Genomic DNA, 16,270 nt, shown 5'->3' on the forward strand with positions numbered 1-16,270 from the left:
TTATCATTGTATTTCCCAATGGAAACGTCCACTTCAACTTGCTGCCTCACTTGCACCTCTCCATCCTTACTAAGCCATTGAAGTTTGTATGGCCTAGGATGTGGTTTAGTAGCTAAATGTAGCTTTGACACTAATCTAGCACTAGCCACATTGGTGCAACTACCTCTATCAATGATCACCATGCACACCTTGCCATTGATTAAACATCTAGTGTGAAAGATGTTTTCTCTTTGGCTCTCCTCCTCATGCTTCAATTGACCACCAAGTAACCGTCTAATCATCAACAAATCTCCCTCCGGAGTCTCCTCTTCGTACTCACTCTCCTCTTCCTCTTCAACATCGGATTCACTTATATATTCTCAATCTCTAAGAACCATGGACCTTTTGTTAGGGTACTCATATGCATAGTGTCCTAGGCCTTGGCACTTGAAACACTTCACATCTCTACTCCTTTTAGAGGGTTCCTCTTGGGACTTTGAGCGAGTTTTTGATGGGGTAGGTGTGGAACTACTAGAAGTACTAGCCCCATCTTTCTTACCTTTATCTTTCCAACTAGAAGAACCAAAGTTGGTAAAACTCATTTTAGCCACTCCTTTCCTTTTTAATTGTTGCTCTACTTGGATTGCTTTGTGAAGCAAATCATCCATTTCAACAAACTCCTGCAGCTCAACAATATCACGAATATCATTAGTCAAACCATTAAGAAATCGAGCCATAGTTACCTCCTCATCTTCTTCTATCTTTGCTTGAATCATGAGCACATCCATCTCCTTGAAATACTCCTCAACCCCCTTGTTGCCTTGGGTTAGTTTTTGGAGCTTGAATTTCAAATCCCTTGAGTAACTAGCCGGCACATACCGCTTCCTCATGATCCTTTTCATCTCCGCCCATGTATCAACCCTTGGCTCTTCATTTCTTGATCTCTCCTTTTGTAGCTTGTTCCACCACACAAGAGCATAGTCGGAAAACTCCGTGGCGGCATGCTTCACCTTTTCGTCCTCTTAATAGTTGTTGCATGAGAAAACATGCTCTATTTTCATCTCCCACTCCAAGTAGGCCTCCGGATCATTCTTTCCTTTAAAGGGAGGAATGTTGAGTTTAATACCATCAATTCGGTTTTGTCTAGGAACACCATCATTCCCTCTTCTTCTCCTTTCTTCTTCATTATGATCTCTATTCTCCATTTGATCCAATCTCTCATAGAGTGCATCATCTTGTTGTTTCATTAACCTCTCCAAATGTTGCATCAAAGCTTGCATTTGGAATTGCGAAAGCCCCACTCCATCATTAGGATTAGTACCTGACATCTCAAACAAACAAATCAAACGTAACAAGACAATTATAGTTGTTGTTTGAATACCTCACCCACTCAAGTGTATCACACAATTATGGCTTTTCTCTAATGAAAACACTCTTGCCTTTTACCACTCTAATTCCCCTTGAGTTCTTAGGCAATTCAAGAGATTATGGCCACAGCAAAGAACAATTCACCAATATGTGTAAGGTAAGGCTAGAGAGACAAGGAAAAGGTTAACCAAGAAAAAGGCTAACAATGTTTTTAGGCACAATTGAAGGAAATAAAATTTAGAATTTAGGAATTCAAGTAACAATCCTTCATACAACCAATATATTACCTTAAAGAGATTTTTTTTAAAAAAAAAAAGTTCTTCAAGCATGAACCATTCAGCCCAATTTTTTTTTTTTTTTGCTTATACGAATTTATGTTTTTTTTTTATGTAACAAAGAGATCAAAAGGCTTAACTTTTGCAATGGTTCAGCCTAAAAGAAAAAAAAGAACATGAACAAGAAGGTAATATAAATGGCAAAGAAAAAATAAAGAAGGATGTTACCCAATATTTCCAACAAAGGAAGTGTTGATCCTAGAACCAGAGCTCTGATTACCAAATGATATGAACCCTCATGGCACAAGGGCTGACTTAGGATCGTCTAGGATTAAACCTTGATGGAAAATGCGGAAATTGATTAAGGAAGGGATGGAAAATAAGGTGGTTAATTTTGTGGGTCTTAATAAGGTGATTCTTGGCATAAAATGGATGAATGGGATGGTAAAACGTAGGTTAAGTGGTGGCTGGACAGAAATATAGAAATGGCAATAACTCAAGCTACGGGACTCCAAATGAGGTGATTCCAAAACAAGGTGAAAGGTCTCGTTTTGAAATTCAATTTAGGCTCAAGAATCACTTAATTTGAGTGCGTAAAATGGGAGTTATGGCCACGAGATAATTCTGGGCAGAAGTGGATTTTCTAGAATTATGATTTGAAAGAACAAGGTTGAAGATGAAAGGAAGGAAAGAATCACTCTTTCCGGCGAGGGCAACACACAAAGGTTGTGAAAGTCCTTTGATACAGTCAGGGTGTTCTTGAATCACTCAAGAATTTAGGAGAATCACTCTCCCTAAGATAAAAGAGATAAACTCTAATTTTCTGAATAAAACTCAACTTGTGTTTATTGATAAAATGGTTCAGCTTATATGGAAGCTTTACATTAGATTTTAGTAATGGCCCACTAACCTAGAATTAAAAGAACTTAATGCCATTAACCTAGGAAATTAAAGAACTTAATGGCTGAGTGTAACTGAAATTGTGGCAACCAAAAGTCACCCCCAACAGCCATCAAGTCAGCCCCCATTTGGTCTCCCAAAAGGCTGATGCCTAGGTTGCCAATTGGGCCCTTATTACAACTTCAACTAAACCTAACTAAAGCCCTTTTAGTTGATTAACCCAAAACATATTTTTGGTCAGCCAACTTTACAAGGATTGGGCCATTATTTAGACAAACTAAACACTCTAAAATTGAGACAAAGTGGTGCCATTTAGTCCTCCTCCATTTGGGTCATGATCCAACTCACAACCTTGGACTTCTCTCCTTGAAACTTGGGCTTGTATTCAAATAGTATGGACAACACTTGTTGAAGAGTTTCATTGGTTTTCCTTGCTCTAGCCCTTGTCATAGGTCCTCCAAGTCCTTCAAGTGGATCCTTGCCCTTGCTCTTGGTCATGTCCTCATCAGAATGCGTGAACAGTACTGGGTGTACAAGTTTTAAATTTTAAGTGAAAAGCATTTTCGCCCATTCACTTAAAATGTTGGATGCACCAACAATAATGCTGGATGCACCTAGCATCACCCTTGGAACATAGGGAGAAAACGTTGGTGCGCTGATTAATAATTATTATGCACAAGTCACCAAATTAAGTTGGATGACTATTGAGTTGTATAGGAATTTTCATGTGGTTGAAATGGGTTGAATGGTCCGCTAATTTTGGAGTTTAAAACAATCTATAGTGACAATTATATGTCACTTTTTAAAAAATTTATTCTTTAATATTATAAGTATTTTTAAAATAATAATAAATATAATAACAGTTAAAACAATCCCTATTCATAAAAACCGTCGGAATTTACGATGCTAACAATGTCAATCTAATTTGACGAAAATGACTTATTGAGACAATTTTAAAAATTAATGGACTTGATTGAAGTTTTTTAAAATATCATGATCCAATTACTTCGTACCCCATTGCCCAGAGGCTCTTCGCTATGCGAAGGTATGAGAGAGGGATATTGTACGCAGCCTTACCCTTGCATATGCAAAGAGGCTGTTTCCGGATTCGAGCCCATGACCAACAAGTCACCAAGGCACAACTTTACCGCTGCACCAGGGCTCGCCCTCAAAATATCATGATCCAATTGAACTCTTAAATATAATTAGAGGACCAAATTGAGTATTAAGCCTATATAGTTTTATGGTATTTATTTGAATGTAGCTATAACTTATTTAAATAACATTACAATAATCTATTTTAATGTTTTACTGAAACATTTTATTTTTGTACATAATTTTAGTAATAGAATATATTAAAACGTACAATTAATTGTACTCTTTAGTTGTTTTTTACATGGTTAGTTGTTATATTTTAGTTTGAGGAACTACCGATTTATAGATATTAAGAACCTAGAAACTATCAATTTATAGTCATTAATAGGCAGTTCTACTACCAGAAATCAAGTACACTTCCAACCTTAAATTCAAAACAGTAAAGTTTGATCTCCAGCCGTAGATTCAAAACCTTAAGGAGGAGCAGTGGACAGATTTTATGGAGACCGTGGGAATGAGTAAGTATACTAAAAAGAGATTAAAAAATTCAAAATGAAAATGCTGCATTAAAAAAATATAAGCCAACATATGTAACAAACTTGAAAAATGACCACACATTACCAAGTAAAGGATATAATTGGAAAAACAAAATACCAGTCATATGAATAGTGAAAAAGGTCATTCTAAATTATAGAAGTTATAGATAGTTAAATAATTTATCCCTTGTTAATCACTTCTGTCAATAAATCCCTCTGAAAAATTTAAAAATGACATTAGTAGAAAAAGAAAAAAAAAATTTCTAAACCCAGTGAAGTTAAACACTAATTACATAGTTTTAACACAATTACTCGCATCGCGCAAAGATAGAAGAATGGGAATAAAATATCAGGATTTCATTATACATTGACTAGATGTAGAAACAGTCAAGGTTGCAAAGATGCAAACTCGTGCAGTTTAGTTGCACTTTTACATTATGAAGGCAGTCTCAAGACATCCTGGTTTTCTTGTCAGTTAAGCTCATAGTGATGCTTAACCTCAAAATAAATCCACCATCTCCATCCTATATACATTGATCAGTAAATCATAAGGTTTAAGCTTTTAGGTTCAAGGATCGTTCAATTTCTTCTAGAGAGCGTCCCTTAGTTTCTACTATGAAGTAATAGGCAAATGTTGCGGCTAACAGGGAAATTGCACCAAAGCTGGCATATACAGGTGCAACTCCAAATTTATCCACCAATTCAAGAAAGAATAATCCCACCACAAAATTGCAAACCTGGATACAAGGGACAAATTAAAATCAGTAGCCAGAAAAATTTCATCACAAGTACCAACTAAAAAGAGCTTTCAATAGAGGAAACAGCACATGAGAAGTTTCAATACCTACCCAATGAGTAGAAAAACTGAACCCCATAATCTTTCCTCGTGTTCTGGTGCTGCTAAGCTCTGGTATAATGATACCAGTTACAGGGCCAGCTCCAATTGCAAAAGAGAATATATACCTGTGAAATTGTATAAAGGGAAACATGATCCTTGTGCCAATCTTCCAAACAATATAAAATACAGGAAACTATCTTGGAACATCTTCAGGTTATCATCTATGTTCATGTTGATAAATAATAAAGGAATTATGCTGACATCCTTAAAGTAAATATATAGATCAAATGCTATAGCACATTATTTTGAATTAGGAAAAACATCAAGATATTCCACTGCTAGTGTCAATTACATGTTGGGATGCTACAGCAGGGTTGTGTCGTGACAGGTGGCTGCTATCGGAAGTCAATTACACTGTTTTTATGTTTTGCCAGCAATCATAAAGCCAATATCATGGAAAATCACAGCCACTATGATGCATTGTGACATAAACCCAACTTAGTACCTGTCTTTCTGACTTTCAACCTTTTTCTTTTGGTATTTAAGTCTTTTTTTTTTCTCTTTGTTGAGATATGATTTGTTTCCTTGTTTAAGTTATTATTTCAGTTGCATAGTTACTATTGTTAAGTAATTGATTCAGATTGTTTTATCCTACTATTAAGGGATTCCATTGTTGTTGTATTCAATGTTGATCATTATAAATACACAGCTGAGGGAACATTCTCCTCAGGCATTCAGAATATACAAATCAGATACTTAAGTTGATATCAGAAGGCCATGTCCTGTGGGCCTGTTTATTTCTGCCCTCAACGGAAGTAACTGATGCCACCCTGGTTGTCCTGACGACCACCTCCATTTGAGGTTGGACTGCCGGCACCAGCAATAGAGAACATCGATCTGTCCAATGCTGCACCGGTGACGTCAACCGGGCCCTCATGTACTCCCACACACCATTTCTCTTGCAGATCTGTCAGTGCATGAGCACCACGTGCCACCTTGCCAGCCTCTTTCACCATCAAACTCATTAGGCCTTCCTCTACCTGTTTCAGGGGTTGGTTGTCACTTTCCCCTCCCCAACGGGGTCATTTGGCTCATTTGGCTTTTCTGCTACTTTTCATTCGCCCCTGGTACTGTTTATCCAAACCATCAGATAGGAGGTTAAATGGATGGAACTTGATCTCCTAGAGGAGCAAGAAGCAAAAACAGTTGTTAGATCAAGTGTTGAAGCTGAGTCGTGCTATGGCAGCAGCTGCATGCAAGATTACATGGCTTAGTCAACTTCTCCAACCATGATTATCAAACTTGCAAGTTAAAGTTCACATCCATCTTCCAAGTTAACTCATTAACAAACTGGCTTTTTGGTAATCTAGGAGTAGACTTGCGAGTTTAAGTCTAAGTTTATGGAATTAAAAAATTTAACCCAAAACATTCATGTAATTTACTGCATTTTATTGATTTATTTTATGGATTATCTAAGTGACATTTGTCCTTTTTTAGTTATTTTAAGAACTTATGTTTTGTAACTGTGTGAACTTATTATTATTTATGTGTTATTTGGTGTAGTTTGAACTTATCTAGTAGTGATGTACTACTAAACTTGGTTATTTTAATATTGTGGAATTTGAGATTTATTATTTTGCTTATTATGGTGTTGAAATATTGAATTAGCATGTTATTTATAGGTATTTTATCATTTTTTACATGAAATAAACTATTACGAGTCTACGATTTAAGTTTACGGAATTCCCAAGAGTCTACTTCGTGTTCAATAACCTTGTTTCCAACAACTAAAATTTGGAGACACTCATATACTAGACTGATATTGGACAATCAAGTTGTTCTTCACATTGCATTAGAGATTGACTGTCACTTTGTGAGAGAGAAGGTGCTCACAGGAGACATCATCATTGACTTTGTCAGCTCCAGTGATCAACTTGCTGACATGTTCACTAAATCCCTCAAGGGCTTTTGTGTTGACAGCAACTGTAACAAGCTTTATTCATATGACATATGCTCCAGCTTCAGCTTGAGGGGGAGCGTTGAAGATATGATTTGATCACTTTAAATAGGGAATTATTTACAGCTGATAATTAGGAATTATTCTCATTATTAGTCTTTTTTATGTTTCCATATATTGTACTATTATTCATTATAAATAAGAATATACATGTGTGAAACACCTCACAATTACAGTTTTAAAGGGTATTAGATTTGTACAGGAATTGTGTCTTTGAGATCACACATGATATTATTTAGGTTTAATTATCCATTTAGTCCCTATAATTTCCAAACTTATCCCTTTTAGTCCCTATAGTTTACATTTTAATTCTCAAAAGGTCCCTGTCGTTAAATTTTTTAACTCCGTTAGTTAAAGAATTTTAACGGCAGGGACCTTTTGGGAATTAAAATGTAAACTTCAGGGACTAAAAAATCCACTTATTAACTATAAGGACTAATAAGGATAAGTTTGAAAACTATAGCGACAATTGGGTAATTAAACCTATTATTTATAATACTCAATAATGATACTAAAAACTTTCTGAATTGTGTCTTAGCAAGATCTCACAACTCTGTATATATAATAATATATTTACTATAAATACAAATAAATGTGATTGTTGATTCTAAGGCTACCCAGCTACTAATTAGAGATTCTATCACTAATTCTATCACTCCCCCTCAAGTTGGAGTATATATATATATCATATGCACCAAGCTTCTCACATATAGTTTCAACCCGAGGTCCTCTAAGAGACTTAGTGTAAATATTAGCCAATTGATCATTAGAACCAACAAAGTGAGTCTTGATTTCACCAGACAACACCTTTTCTCTTACAAAGTGACAGTCTATCTCTATGTGTTTAGTCCGCTCATTGAAGACTGAATTAGAAGCAACGTGAAGAGCGGCTTGGTTATCACAAATAAGCTTAGTGACTTAAGTGTCTCCAAACTGTAATTGTAGGAGAAGTTGCCTAAGCCATGTAATTTTGAATGCAGCAACTTCCATGGCATGGCATTTAGCTTCGATGCTGGGTCTAGCAACTATATTTTGCTTCTTACTTCTGCATGAGAACAAATTTCCTTCCAAGAGTCAGAGGTAGACCTCCTATCTGATGGTGATCCTACCCAATCAGCATCAGAGTAAGAAACAATCTTCGCATTGCCTTTGTCTTCATGTAAGAGTCTACAACCTGGTGCATACTTGATATATCTAAGGATTGATATATCTAAGGATGCGCATGACAGCATCCCAATGGCTATCACAAGGGGCATTGAGGAATTGACTTACCACACTTACTGCAAAGGTGATGTCTAGTCTAGTGATAGTGAGGTAATTGAGTTTACCAATAAGTCTGTGATATCTTCCCGGGTCATTCAGTAGCTCCCCCTAACCCAAAAGACACTTCATGTTGGGGTCCATAGGAATTCCATTGGGGCGACATTCAAGCATACCAATCTTTAAGGATAATGTTTTTTTTTGTAACGACTCGTTTATTTAACTTGTTTTATTATACATGAGGTATTTTCAAACTATTATAATTTTGAAATTTCATATTCTTTTTGGTATATTTTATTACAGATTGTTATTGTAACGACGGACATTATAGAGAACGTCAAAACGATTTATCATAAGTAAAACCCAAGTACAATAGAAAAAATCATTAATAAATGTGACAAAATAGTAAAATCTTAAAGAGGAAAAAACTCAACTAGGACCCAAATATCAGAACGAACTAAAGAAAAAGGGAATGAAACACTTTTAATGGTGCGATGACTATAAGAATGACAAACATGTTTTCCTAACTAACACGACTCACATTGTAATGACTTAAGAGTAGAGAGACTAGGAACCAAAAGATGCAATTTTTCCAAACTGGATGACCAAGATAAATGAAGTGAACGGGCAAGTTTTCAGATGGAAATTAAATTAAAAGGACAACACAACAAATAAGACAAATAGTTAAATGCTGAAGAGGAACGGACTCGACTAGGACCCTGATATCAAAGTGAACTAAAGTAAAAAGGGATGAAACACTTTTATTGACGCGAGGACTATAAGAATGAAGAACATGTTTTCCTAACTAACACAACTCACTATAATAACTTAAGAGTAGAGAGACTAGGAACCAAAAGACGCAATTGTTCCAAACTAAATTGCCCAAGAGAAATCAAGTGAACAGATGAGTTTGTTAATGGAAATTAAATTGAAAGGACAACCTGGAACAAATAAGACAGAATTTAAATAAAGGCTGTGGAGTGGGTGGGTCTGACCAATGTCACAAACTTTAATTTGAGAGTTATCTGCAAGGTAACATAAGACAATGAGTATGAAAAAGACAATTGAGAGGGAATAAAAATTGGTTACTAGTCATATGACCAGAGGCACCAGAATCAAGTATTCAAGGTCCAAGAGAAGAGAACTGGGAGAAAAAGGCTACAGGATTACCAGACTTCACAACAATAACAGGCAAGGCAGGTTGCTTGGCTGCTCAAAACTGGAGGAAATCAATATACTCACTAGCAAAGATAGTCACACTCCTATGTGGGGCAGGTGTGGACTCTAGTTTGTTGTCCCAATCAATTTTTCACAACGAATCAACAGCACATTGGAAAATGTGATAGAGGGGTGGAATCGTCAAAGCCATTGATGGGAAGTTAGCAGTAGTTTAATCTGCAGTTGGATGTCACCAAAAAAGGGCATGACAGAGTCGTCTGGCTGTTGGATATGAAGGAGCAATAGCTAGAAGGGTCTTCAGAGTGCAAGTAGTGCCAAAAACTGGTTGGTAAGGGTCCCCGGAGGGAGGAGTGTTGCCAATGAGTGGGTGTGGCCAAAAAGTAGTTCACGTGCCAAGAAAGGGTCGTGCGTGGAGGCGTGTGTAGAAGCATCTATTGACACAACTTCCAATGCCGAGGTCGTTGGATAGGGTTCGTCGGGATGGCTACCAAACAGAGGCAGAAGTAGCGTGCAATACTGTTCACCGCAAAGAACTCCACGAAAAAGAAAATAGGGATCAAACCCCAATCCGATACCATATTAGATTTGTACAGGAACTGTGTCTTTAAGACCACACATTTTATATTATTTATAATACTCAAAATGATATAATTAAGGGAGGAAATCACTAACGTAATCCAAAAAGGTTATTTAGCCTTTAATTTAAATTACTTTGTAATTCAATTGGTTAGAGAATCTCTCTGATCTAACCAATTCTGCCTATTTATACTCTCATTGAAACTCGTCATCAAACAATGAATAAGAAAATGATTCTCTTTCTCCCAATGAAGAGTTCTGACTTTCTATGATTCCCAATGAAACTATATCGTTTTAACAAGGAATATTGCTCAAAACCCTCTCCAGCATGACCAAACCAAGAATGTAAAAATTGATGGACACTATATAAAGGGAAAGTTGATCAAGGGGTTATTTGCATGCTCTTTGCTCCAACCTCTCAACAGTTAGCAGACATACAAAAAGTCTGTTGAGACCCAACTTTAATTTCTTGCAAGAAAGTTGGGCAAGTTAAATATATTTGCACCAACTTGAGGGGAGTGTTTATATAGTTTTTTTTTTTTTTTTGGTCAGCAAAAATAATATATATTAATAAATGAGAGAGTACCAGAGGTACCGGAAATACTAGAGAATGTAAGTAAGGCTAGTAAATCCTCATATCAGGCTAAATACAGACTGATAGGAGCTTACTAGCCTACTACAAAGCGGCGAAAATAACAAAAACACAGCTGGTGTTACCCTAGATTACATAAAACCAGCTGGTAGATTACTAGACCAAAAGTTGAAATGCATTGTAAAATTTTCCTCCATAGTTCTGAACCATGTCCATGCTAAGAACAGTGCATCTTCCAGCACCTTACTGCCATTGAATGGGGCATTCGTGAAAATAACCTTATTTCTATACTGCCATATAGACCAGTTTAAAGCAACCCACCAACACTTCCACCTGTTGTATTTCTTCCCACCTTTCATCCCATTGCTGTGCTGCAGAAAGTGGAGCCTTGGATTTATAGGATAGGCCCCCGAGGTACCAATCCATGATAGGGATTCCCACCATAATTGCTGTGTTTTGCTGCATTCAAAGAAGAGATGAGATGCAGTTTCCTCCTTAATACTACATAAAGGGCACAGACTGTCATTTATATCAATTTGCCTTTTCCGCAGATTAGACTTAGTCGGTAATCTATCTCTAATTAACCTCCAAGCGAAAATTGATGCTTTAGCTGGGATCTTCAGCTTCCATAAGTCCTTGAATGTATCATCCATGTTTCCCTCCTCTGAGTTCCCTTGCAGCAGAATGTAGGCGCTCTTAGAAGAATAGTATCCATTGGATTCAGGTTTCCATACCCTGCTGTCTGCTGCATATTGTTGGAGTGCAGTGTGTGATATATCTTCCAGAAAACCTACAGCCGAGGCTACCTCATTGTCAAATAGGGGCCTTCTCCAAGAGAGGTTCCATTCCCATGCTGAATCTGTGAAACTCCCCATTTGCAGAATTAATTTTTGTTGCTGACGGGATATCTGAAATAGCCTAGGGTATTTCAGCATTAGTGGTTGACCGCTTCCAGTCCAGCAATCCTCCCAGAAACGAATTTTATCCCCGTTGCCCACCCTCCATACTGTTCCCTGTTGAAGTACATTATTGAATTGTTGGTCATGGGTCACCGCCATCAAATCCTGCCACCACACTGACTCATTATTAACCCTTTTAGCATCCACCAGTGATCTCCACCCACCATACTTAGAAACCAATATTCTGGCCCACAACTCCTTGCTTTGGTGAAACAAATCCCATCTCTACTTCCCGAGAAGAGCTTTGTTGAAGGCCCTTATGTCTTTTATACCTAAGCCCCCTTTATGTTTTGGGAGGCAAATAGTTTCCCATTTGACCCACACTATTTTCCTTTGCTCCGACCCTCCTCCCCATAAGAAGCTGCGCTGGATTCCAATGAGCTTATCTGCTACTTTTCTGGGCAACCTGAAAAAGGATAGAAAATAAATGGGGATCGATGATAGGATGGACTGAATAAGGGTCACTCTCCCCCCAAAGGATAAATGGCGTTGTTTCCATCTAGCTAGCTTCCTCTCACACTTTCTAATTATCGGATCCCACAGCTCACTACGCCTTGGGTTTGCCCCAATGGGGATACCCAAATATTTAAAAGGTAGGGAGAGAATTCTGCAGTTCAGCAGTTCAGCAGCCTCTCTTGTCCATTGTTCAGATTTTCCCAACGCACCAAAACAGCTTTTCGCAAAATTAATTTTAAGACCAGAAGCCAGTTCAAATCCCCTCAAAATTGATTTGATGGTGATGACATTTTGCATAGATGCCTCACCAAAAAATATGGTGTCATCAGCATATTGTAGAATGCTGACTGGAACTCTGTCTTTCCCAACTAGAAATTCAGAAAATAAATTCTTGTTGACCGCCTCTCTCATAAGTCCTGTTAGACCTTCCGCTGCAATATTAAACAGCAAAGGAGCCAATGGATCACCTTGACGAAGACCTCTTTGCGGAGTAAATTCAGAGGTTGGGCTTCCGTTTACCAAAACCGAAACTGAAGCAGATTTGAGACAACCTTGGATCCATTGGATCCACTTACTGCAGAAGCCCATTCTGAACAACATATATAATAGGTAGTCCCACGAAACAGAATCATAAGCCCTTTCAAAATCAACTTTGAACACCAACCTCTATTTGCTTCCTCTATCACTTCATTAACAGTAACCACACTCTGCAGCATCTGCCTACCTTCAATGAAAGCAGATTGTCTTTCATCTATGAGGGTTGGCAATACTTTCTTCAGCCTATTTGATAACAGCTTAGACACAACCTTATACACGCAGCCAATAAGGGAGATAGGTCTAAAATCATTTAGGCTCTGAGGCTCGGGCACCTTAGGTATTAAGGAGATAAAAGAGGCATTACTTCCCTTTGGGAAAATCCCGTTGGCATGGAATTCATCAAGGAACCGAAGGAAATCTGGTTTCAAAAGTTGCCAGAATTGTTTGATAAATTTGAAATTAAGTCCATCTGGGCCTGGACTTTTCTCACAACCACAGTCCCAAACCGCCCTCCTAATTTCTTCCTCATGAAAGCTTTCCACCAGCAGCTGTCTTTTCTGCTGTCCCACAGAATTAAAACTGATCCCATTCAGTTGTGGTCTGCACTAATGGGAGTCATTGAATCTCTGTTGGAAGAACCTATGGATTTCCGCTTTCACACTGGCTGGTTCATCAACCCAGGAGCCATCAATAATCACTCCATTCACAGCGTTGTGTCTGCGGTTAGAGTTAAGCAGCAAGTGGAAGTACCGGGAGTTACAATCCCCCTCTTTGATCCATTTTGACCTTGCTTTCTGCCTCATTATTGATTCATATGATTGGGCTGCTGCCCATAGATCCTGTTGCAGCTGTTTCCTTCGCATATTCTCTTGTTCAGTTAATTGCCTGTTAGCTGAATCACTTTCCAGCTTATTCAGTTCGAGCTCAAGGTTCTGGACTTTCTTAAACGTGTTGCCAAACTGCTCCTTATTCCAGGACCTCAGCCTCACTTTGAGCCGCTTTATCTTTTCTTTTAGAACATATCCTCCCCACCCCCCTAGATGCATCTGTGACCAGCAGTCATGAACTGTCTTTGAGAAAGACTTATCCTTGAGCCAACAGTCAAGAACACGAAACGGTTTGGGTCCCCAGTCCACTGATTTGGAATTGAGAAGAACGGGACAATGATCAGAGAAGTTCCTGTCCAAAATGAATTGTGTGCTTGCTGGCCATTTGGAGAACCATTCAGCTGATACAAAGGTTCTGTCCAGTTTACTCTTGGCAGCACCGTTTGGTCTAAACCAAGTGTATCTTCTCCCCACACATGGTGGCTCTTCGACTTCAAGATCCGCTATCCAGTCGTTGAACTCGCTAATAATTTTGTCATCCACCCCTCTCTGAGAAAGGCCCACCCTCTCTGAAGAACTTCTAACGCTATTAAAATCACCCATCAGGCACCATAAGACATTTGAGCACGAGGTTTTTTGCTGCCTAAGGGATTCCCAGAGAAATCTTTTATTCTGAGAGTCACAAGGAGCATAGACATTAATTATACACACATTCTGGGCTTCGCTGATCCATGTGCCTTCCAACAAAATAAATCCCTTGCTTGTTACTTTTCTTTCTACTTTAAATATTTTGTCATTCTAGATACATAGTAAACCTCCTGCAGTGTTTTCTGCCGGATGCATTTCCCAGCTTACATCATCATCTCCCCATAAAGCCTGACAAATTGATTTGTCAATTCGATCTCTCTTCGTCTCCTGAAGACACAGTAGGTCTAAATTGTGTTTCCTCACCAGCCTTCTGATTGCACTCCATTTAACCCCCCTCCCGAGTCCTCTTACATTGTATGAGAGAATATTCATGAGGCAAATATCCTGTTACCCAGCTTCTCTGCCTCTTTTCGATCTCTGTTCTCCATGGCCCAGAAGCTTTCAATGATGCTGTCCTGATTCATGTCGCAGGTCATCCCCAATTTCTTTACCATGCTCCAATGGTGTTCTGCTTCCTGATGATGGTCTGGGGTAACCACGGGGTAAGTCTCTAAGGCCACTTTGGGTTGCTGAGCTGCTGCATTTGTGTAATTAGATAAGTCCAGATTCATAGGCCCAGTATCGGCAGCATGAGGATCCGACACACACGTGGCCTTATCTACCCATAGATTCCTGTCCATACTATTTAAAATCATTTTCTTTTTGCACCACCTACCTCTAGAGTAAACCTTCCATGTTCCAGGGGTTTCAGACGTCTTTTTAATTGGGCTGGGATATTGTTGTGATATATCAGCAGCATAATCATTGAAATTAGGTAGGCCCATGTTCGAAGGCCCAATATCGGCATCACAAGAAGCAAGTGGTATGTTACAGTCATCAGGACCAGCTTGCTCTCCACGGGCAACACCTGTATTACACAATTCAGAGGATATTGCCAGCTGTGGCCCTCTATAATCACCCTCCTCTAATGCTTGACATCTTCCTATAGGGTCAACATTACCCAAATAGTGAAGATCTCCTACCTTGGTCTGCTCTTCCGTAATCCCGACATCTGAAAACCTTTCTTCTCTGGCTATTTCCACTTTGTCGCTACCCTCCTCTGTCTCCGCATTAGGACTTTCTTTTGAAAGCTTGCCATTTAGAGATCCTGAGGCTGACACAACTAAATGGCTAGCGGTACACCACGTACCAAAGTTATTATCCACTGGTTCAACGGCTGTTATCCGACCGTTGGGATGTTTTCCGCCGGGTAAAAGCGATTTTCCCCTGAACTCTCCCACGACGGCGGAGTTTCCGTCAATCCCTGGTGGAGCTTTGTCGGTACCCAGAGCTCCCTCCTCACTCGGGTTGGTGCCGTCGGTGTCGCCATCAAACGATGATATCTCCTCCGATGAGCCGAAATTGCTACGGCCAGAGCAGGTACACTTTCTGACATTAGGCGTTGCTTCTTCAACTATGTGGACCTGGTGTACCTCCTTGCTGATATGAAGGTTCACCGTGTGCTGAAGTGATGGCCTCCGTGAGGTCCTGATGAGCATCCTCGCCCAGTCAAGCCTTCGAAGCTCCTCCACATCGTCATCCACCTCCACAAGGTCACCTATGGCAGCTACAATCTTGCGGAAATATTCAATGTCCCATGCAACTAATGGGATCCCCCAGCAAAGGGCCCAAGTTAATCTGTGGCCCGTTCTGATATTGGGATTCCATTTCTCCAAAGAGTAAAATGGCGTCGTTCCACTCTGGGCTTCCTCGTTAACCATTTCTTCCGCCTTGGTATCTAAAAGACCAAGGAGTAGGGTCATATCATCCCCTAAGTACTTGGGCACAATCTCTGCTCCTAGTTCCCATGACAACTCGTCCTCCACTTTGTCAAAGCTCGACATATTCTTAACTCGCCCCACCCACGCCTCGGAGAGCCACGGTTTTGTTTCCTCGGGGATGTTAATGTGTGCTGATGATTGGGACCATCCTTGTCCGGAGCTTACATTCTCTACATGTCGCCTTTGCTTTGGGGTTCGTATGTCTCTGCGCAGAACAGTTGCGTACAACGGCGCTGGGGCCCTCTGATGATGAGGTGGTAGTTGAGGTGGTGACAACCGTTGGCTACTGCCGACCTCCTGAGGTATGAACTCTGTTCTTGTAGGCGCTGGTCTCCCCATATCTCTATCGTACTTCGGGACATTCACGAATAGCTTCAGGCCACCCACTACGAGGTTGTCTAGCTGTCT

At 39.3% G+C, this 16,270-nt stretch overlaps 2 protein-coding genes across 4 annotated transcripts in view; both read right to left on the reverse strand.

Annotated features, from left to right (window-relative positions):
* Positions 1-4,398: 4,398 nt before the first annotated feature.
* Positions 4,399-16,270, reverse strand: part of LOC114381064 (probable plastidic glucose transporter 1) — a 33,510-nt gene continuing 21,638 nt past the window's right edge. Inside the window, exons 10-11 of one of the 3 annotated variants that reach the window (XM_028340239.1) lie at positions 5,002-5,116; positions 4,399-4,890 (exon numbers count right to left, since the gene is read on the reverse strand). In XM_028340239.1, the coding sequence (XP_028196040.1) occupies positions 4,708-4,890; positions 5,002-5,116 (298 nt within the window). In that variant the 3' untranslated portion in view covers positions 4,399-4,707. The other 2 variants (XM_028340240.1, XM_028340241.1) reach the window with 2 other exon arrangements.
* Positions 10,572-11,691, reverse strand: LOC114381065. The gene has a single exon (XM_028340243.1). It carries the CDS (start codon positions 11,671-11,673, stop codon positions 10,747-10,749), a length of 927 nt encoding a protein of 308 aa, XP_028196044.1. The 5' UTR covers positions 11,674-11,691; the 3' UTR covers positions 10,572-10,746.

This window comes from Glycine soja, chromosome 13 (genome assembly GCF_004193775.1).
Source record: "Glycine soja cultivar W05 chromosome 13, ASM419377v2, whole genome shotgun sequence".
NCBI classification, from domain to species: domain Eukaryota; kingdom Viridiplantae; phylum Streptophyta; class Magnoliopsida; order Fabales; family Fabaceae; genus Glycine; species Glycine soja.

Coding starts and splice junctions, on each gene's coding strand:
- LOC114381065 (XM_028340243.1), bottom strand. CDS start 11,673: ATGGCGGTGACCCATGACCAACAATTCAATAATGTACTTCAACAGGGA.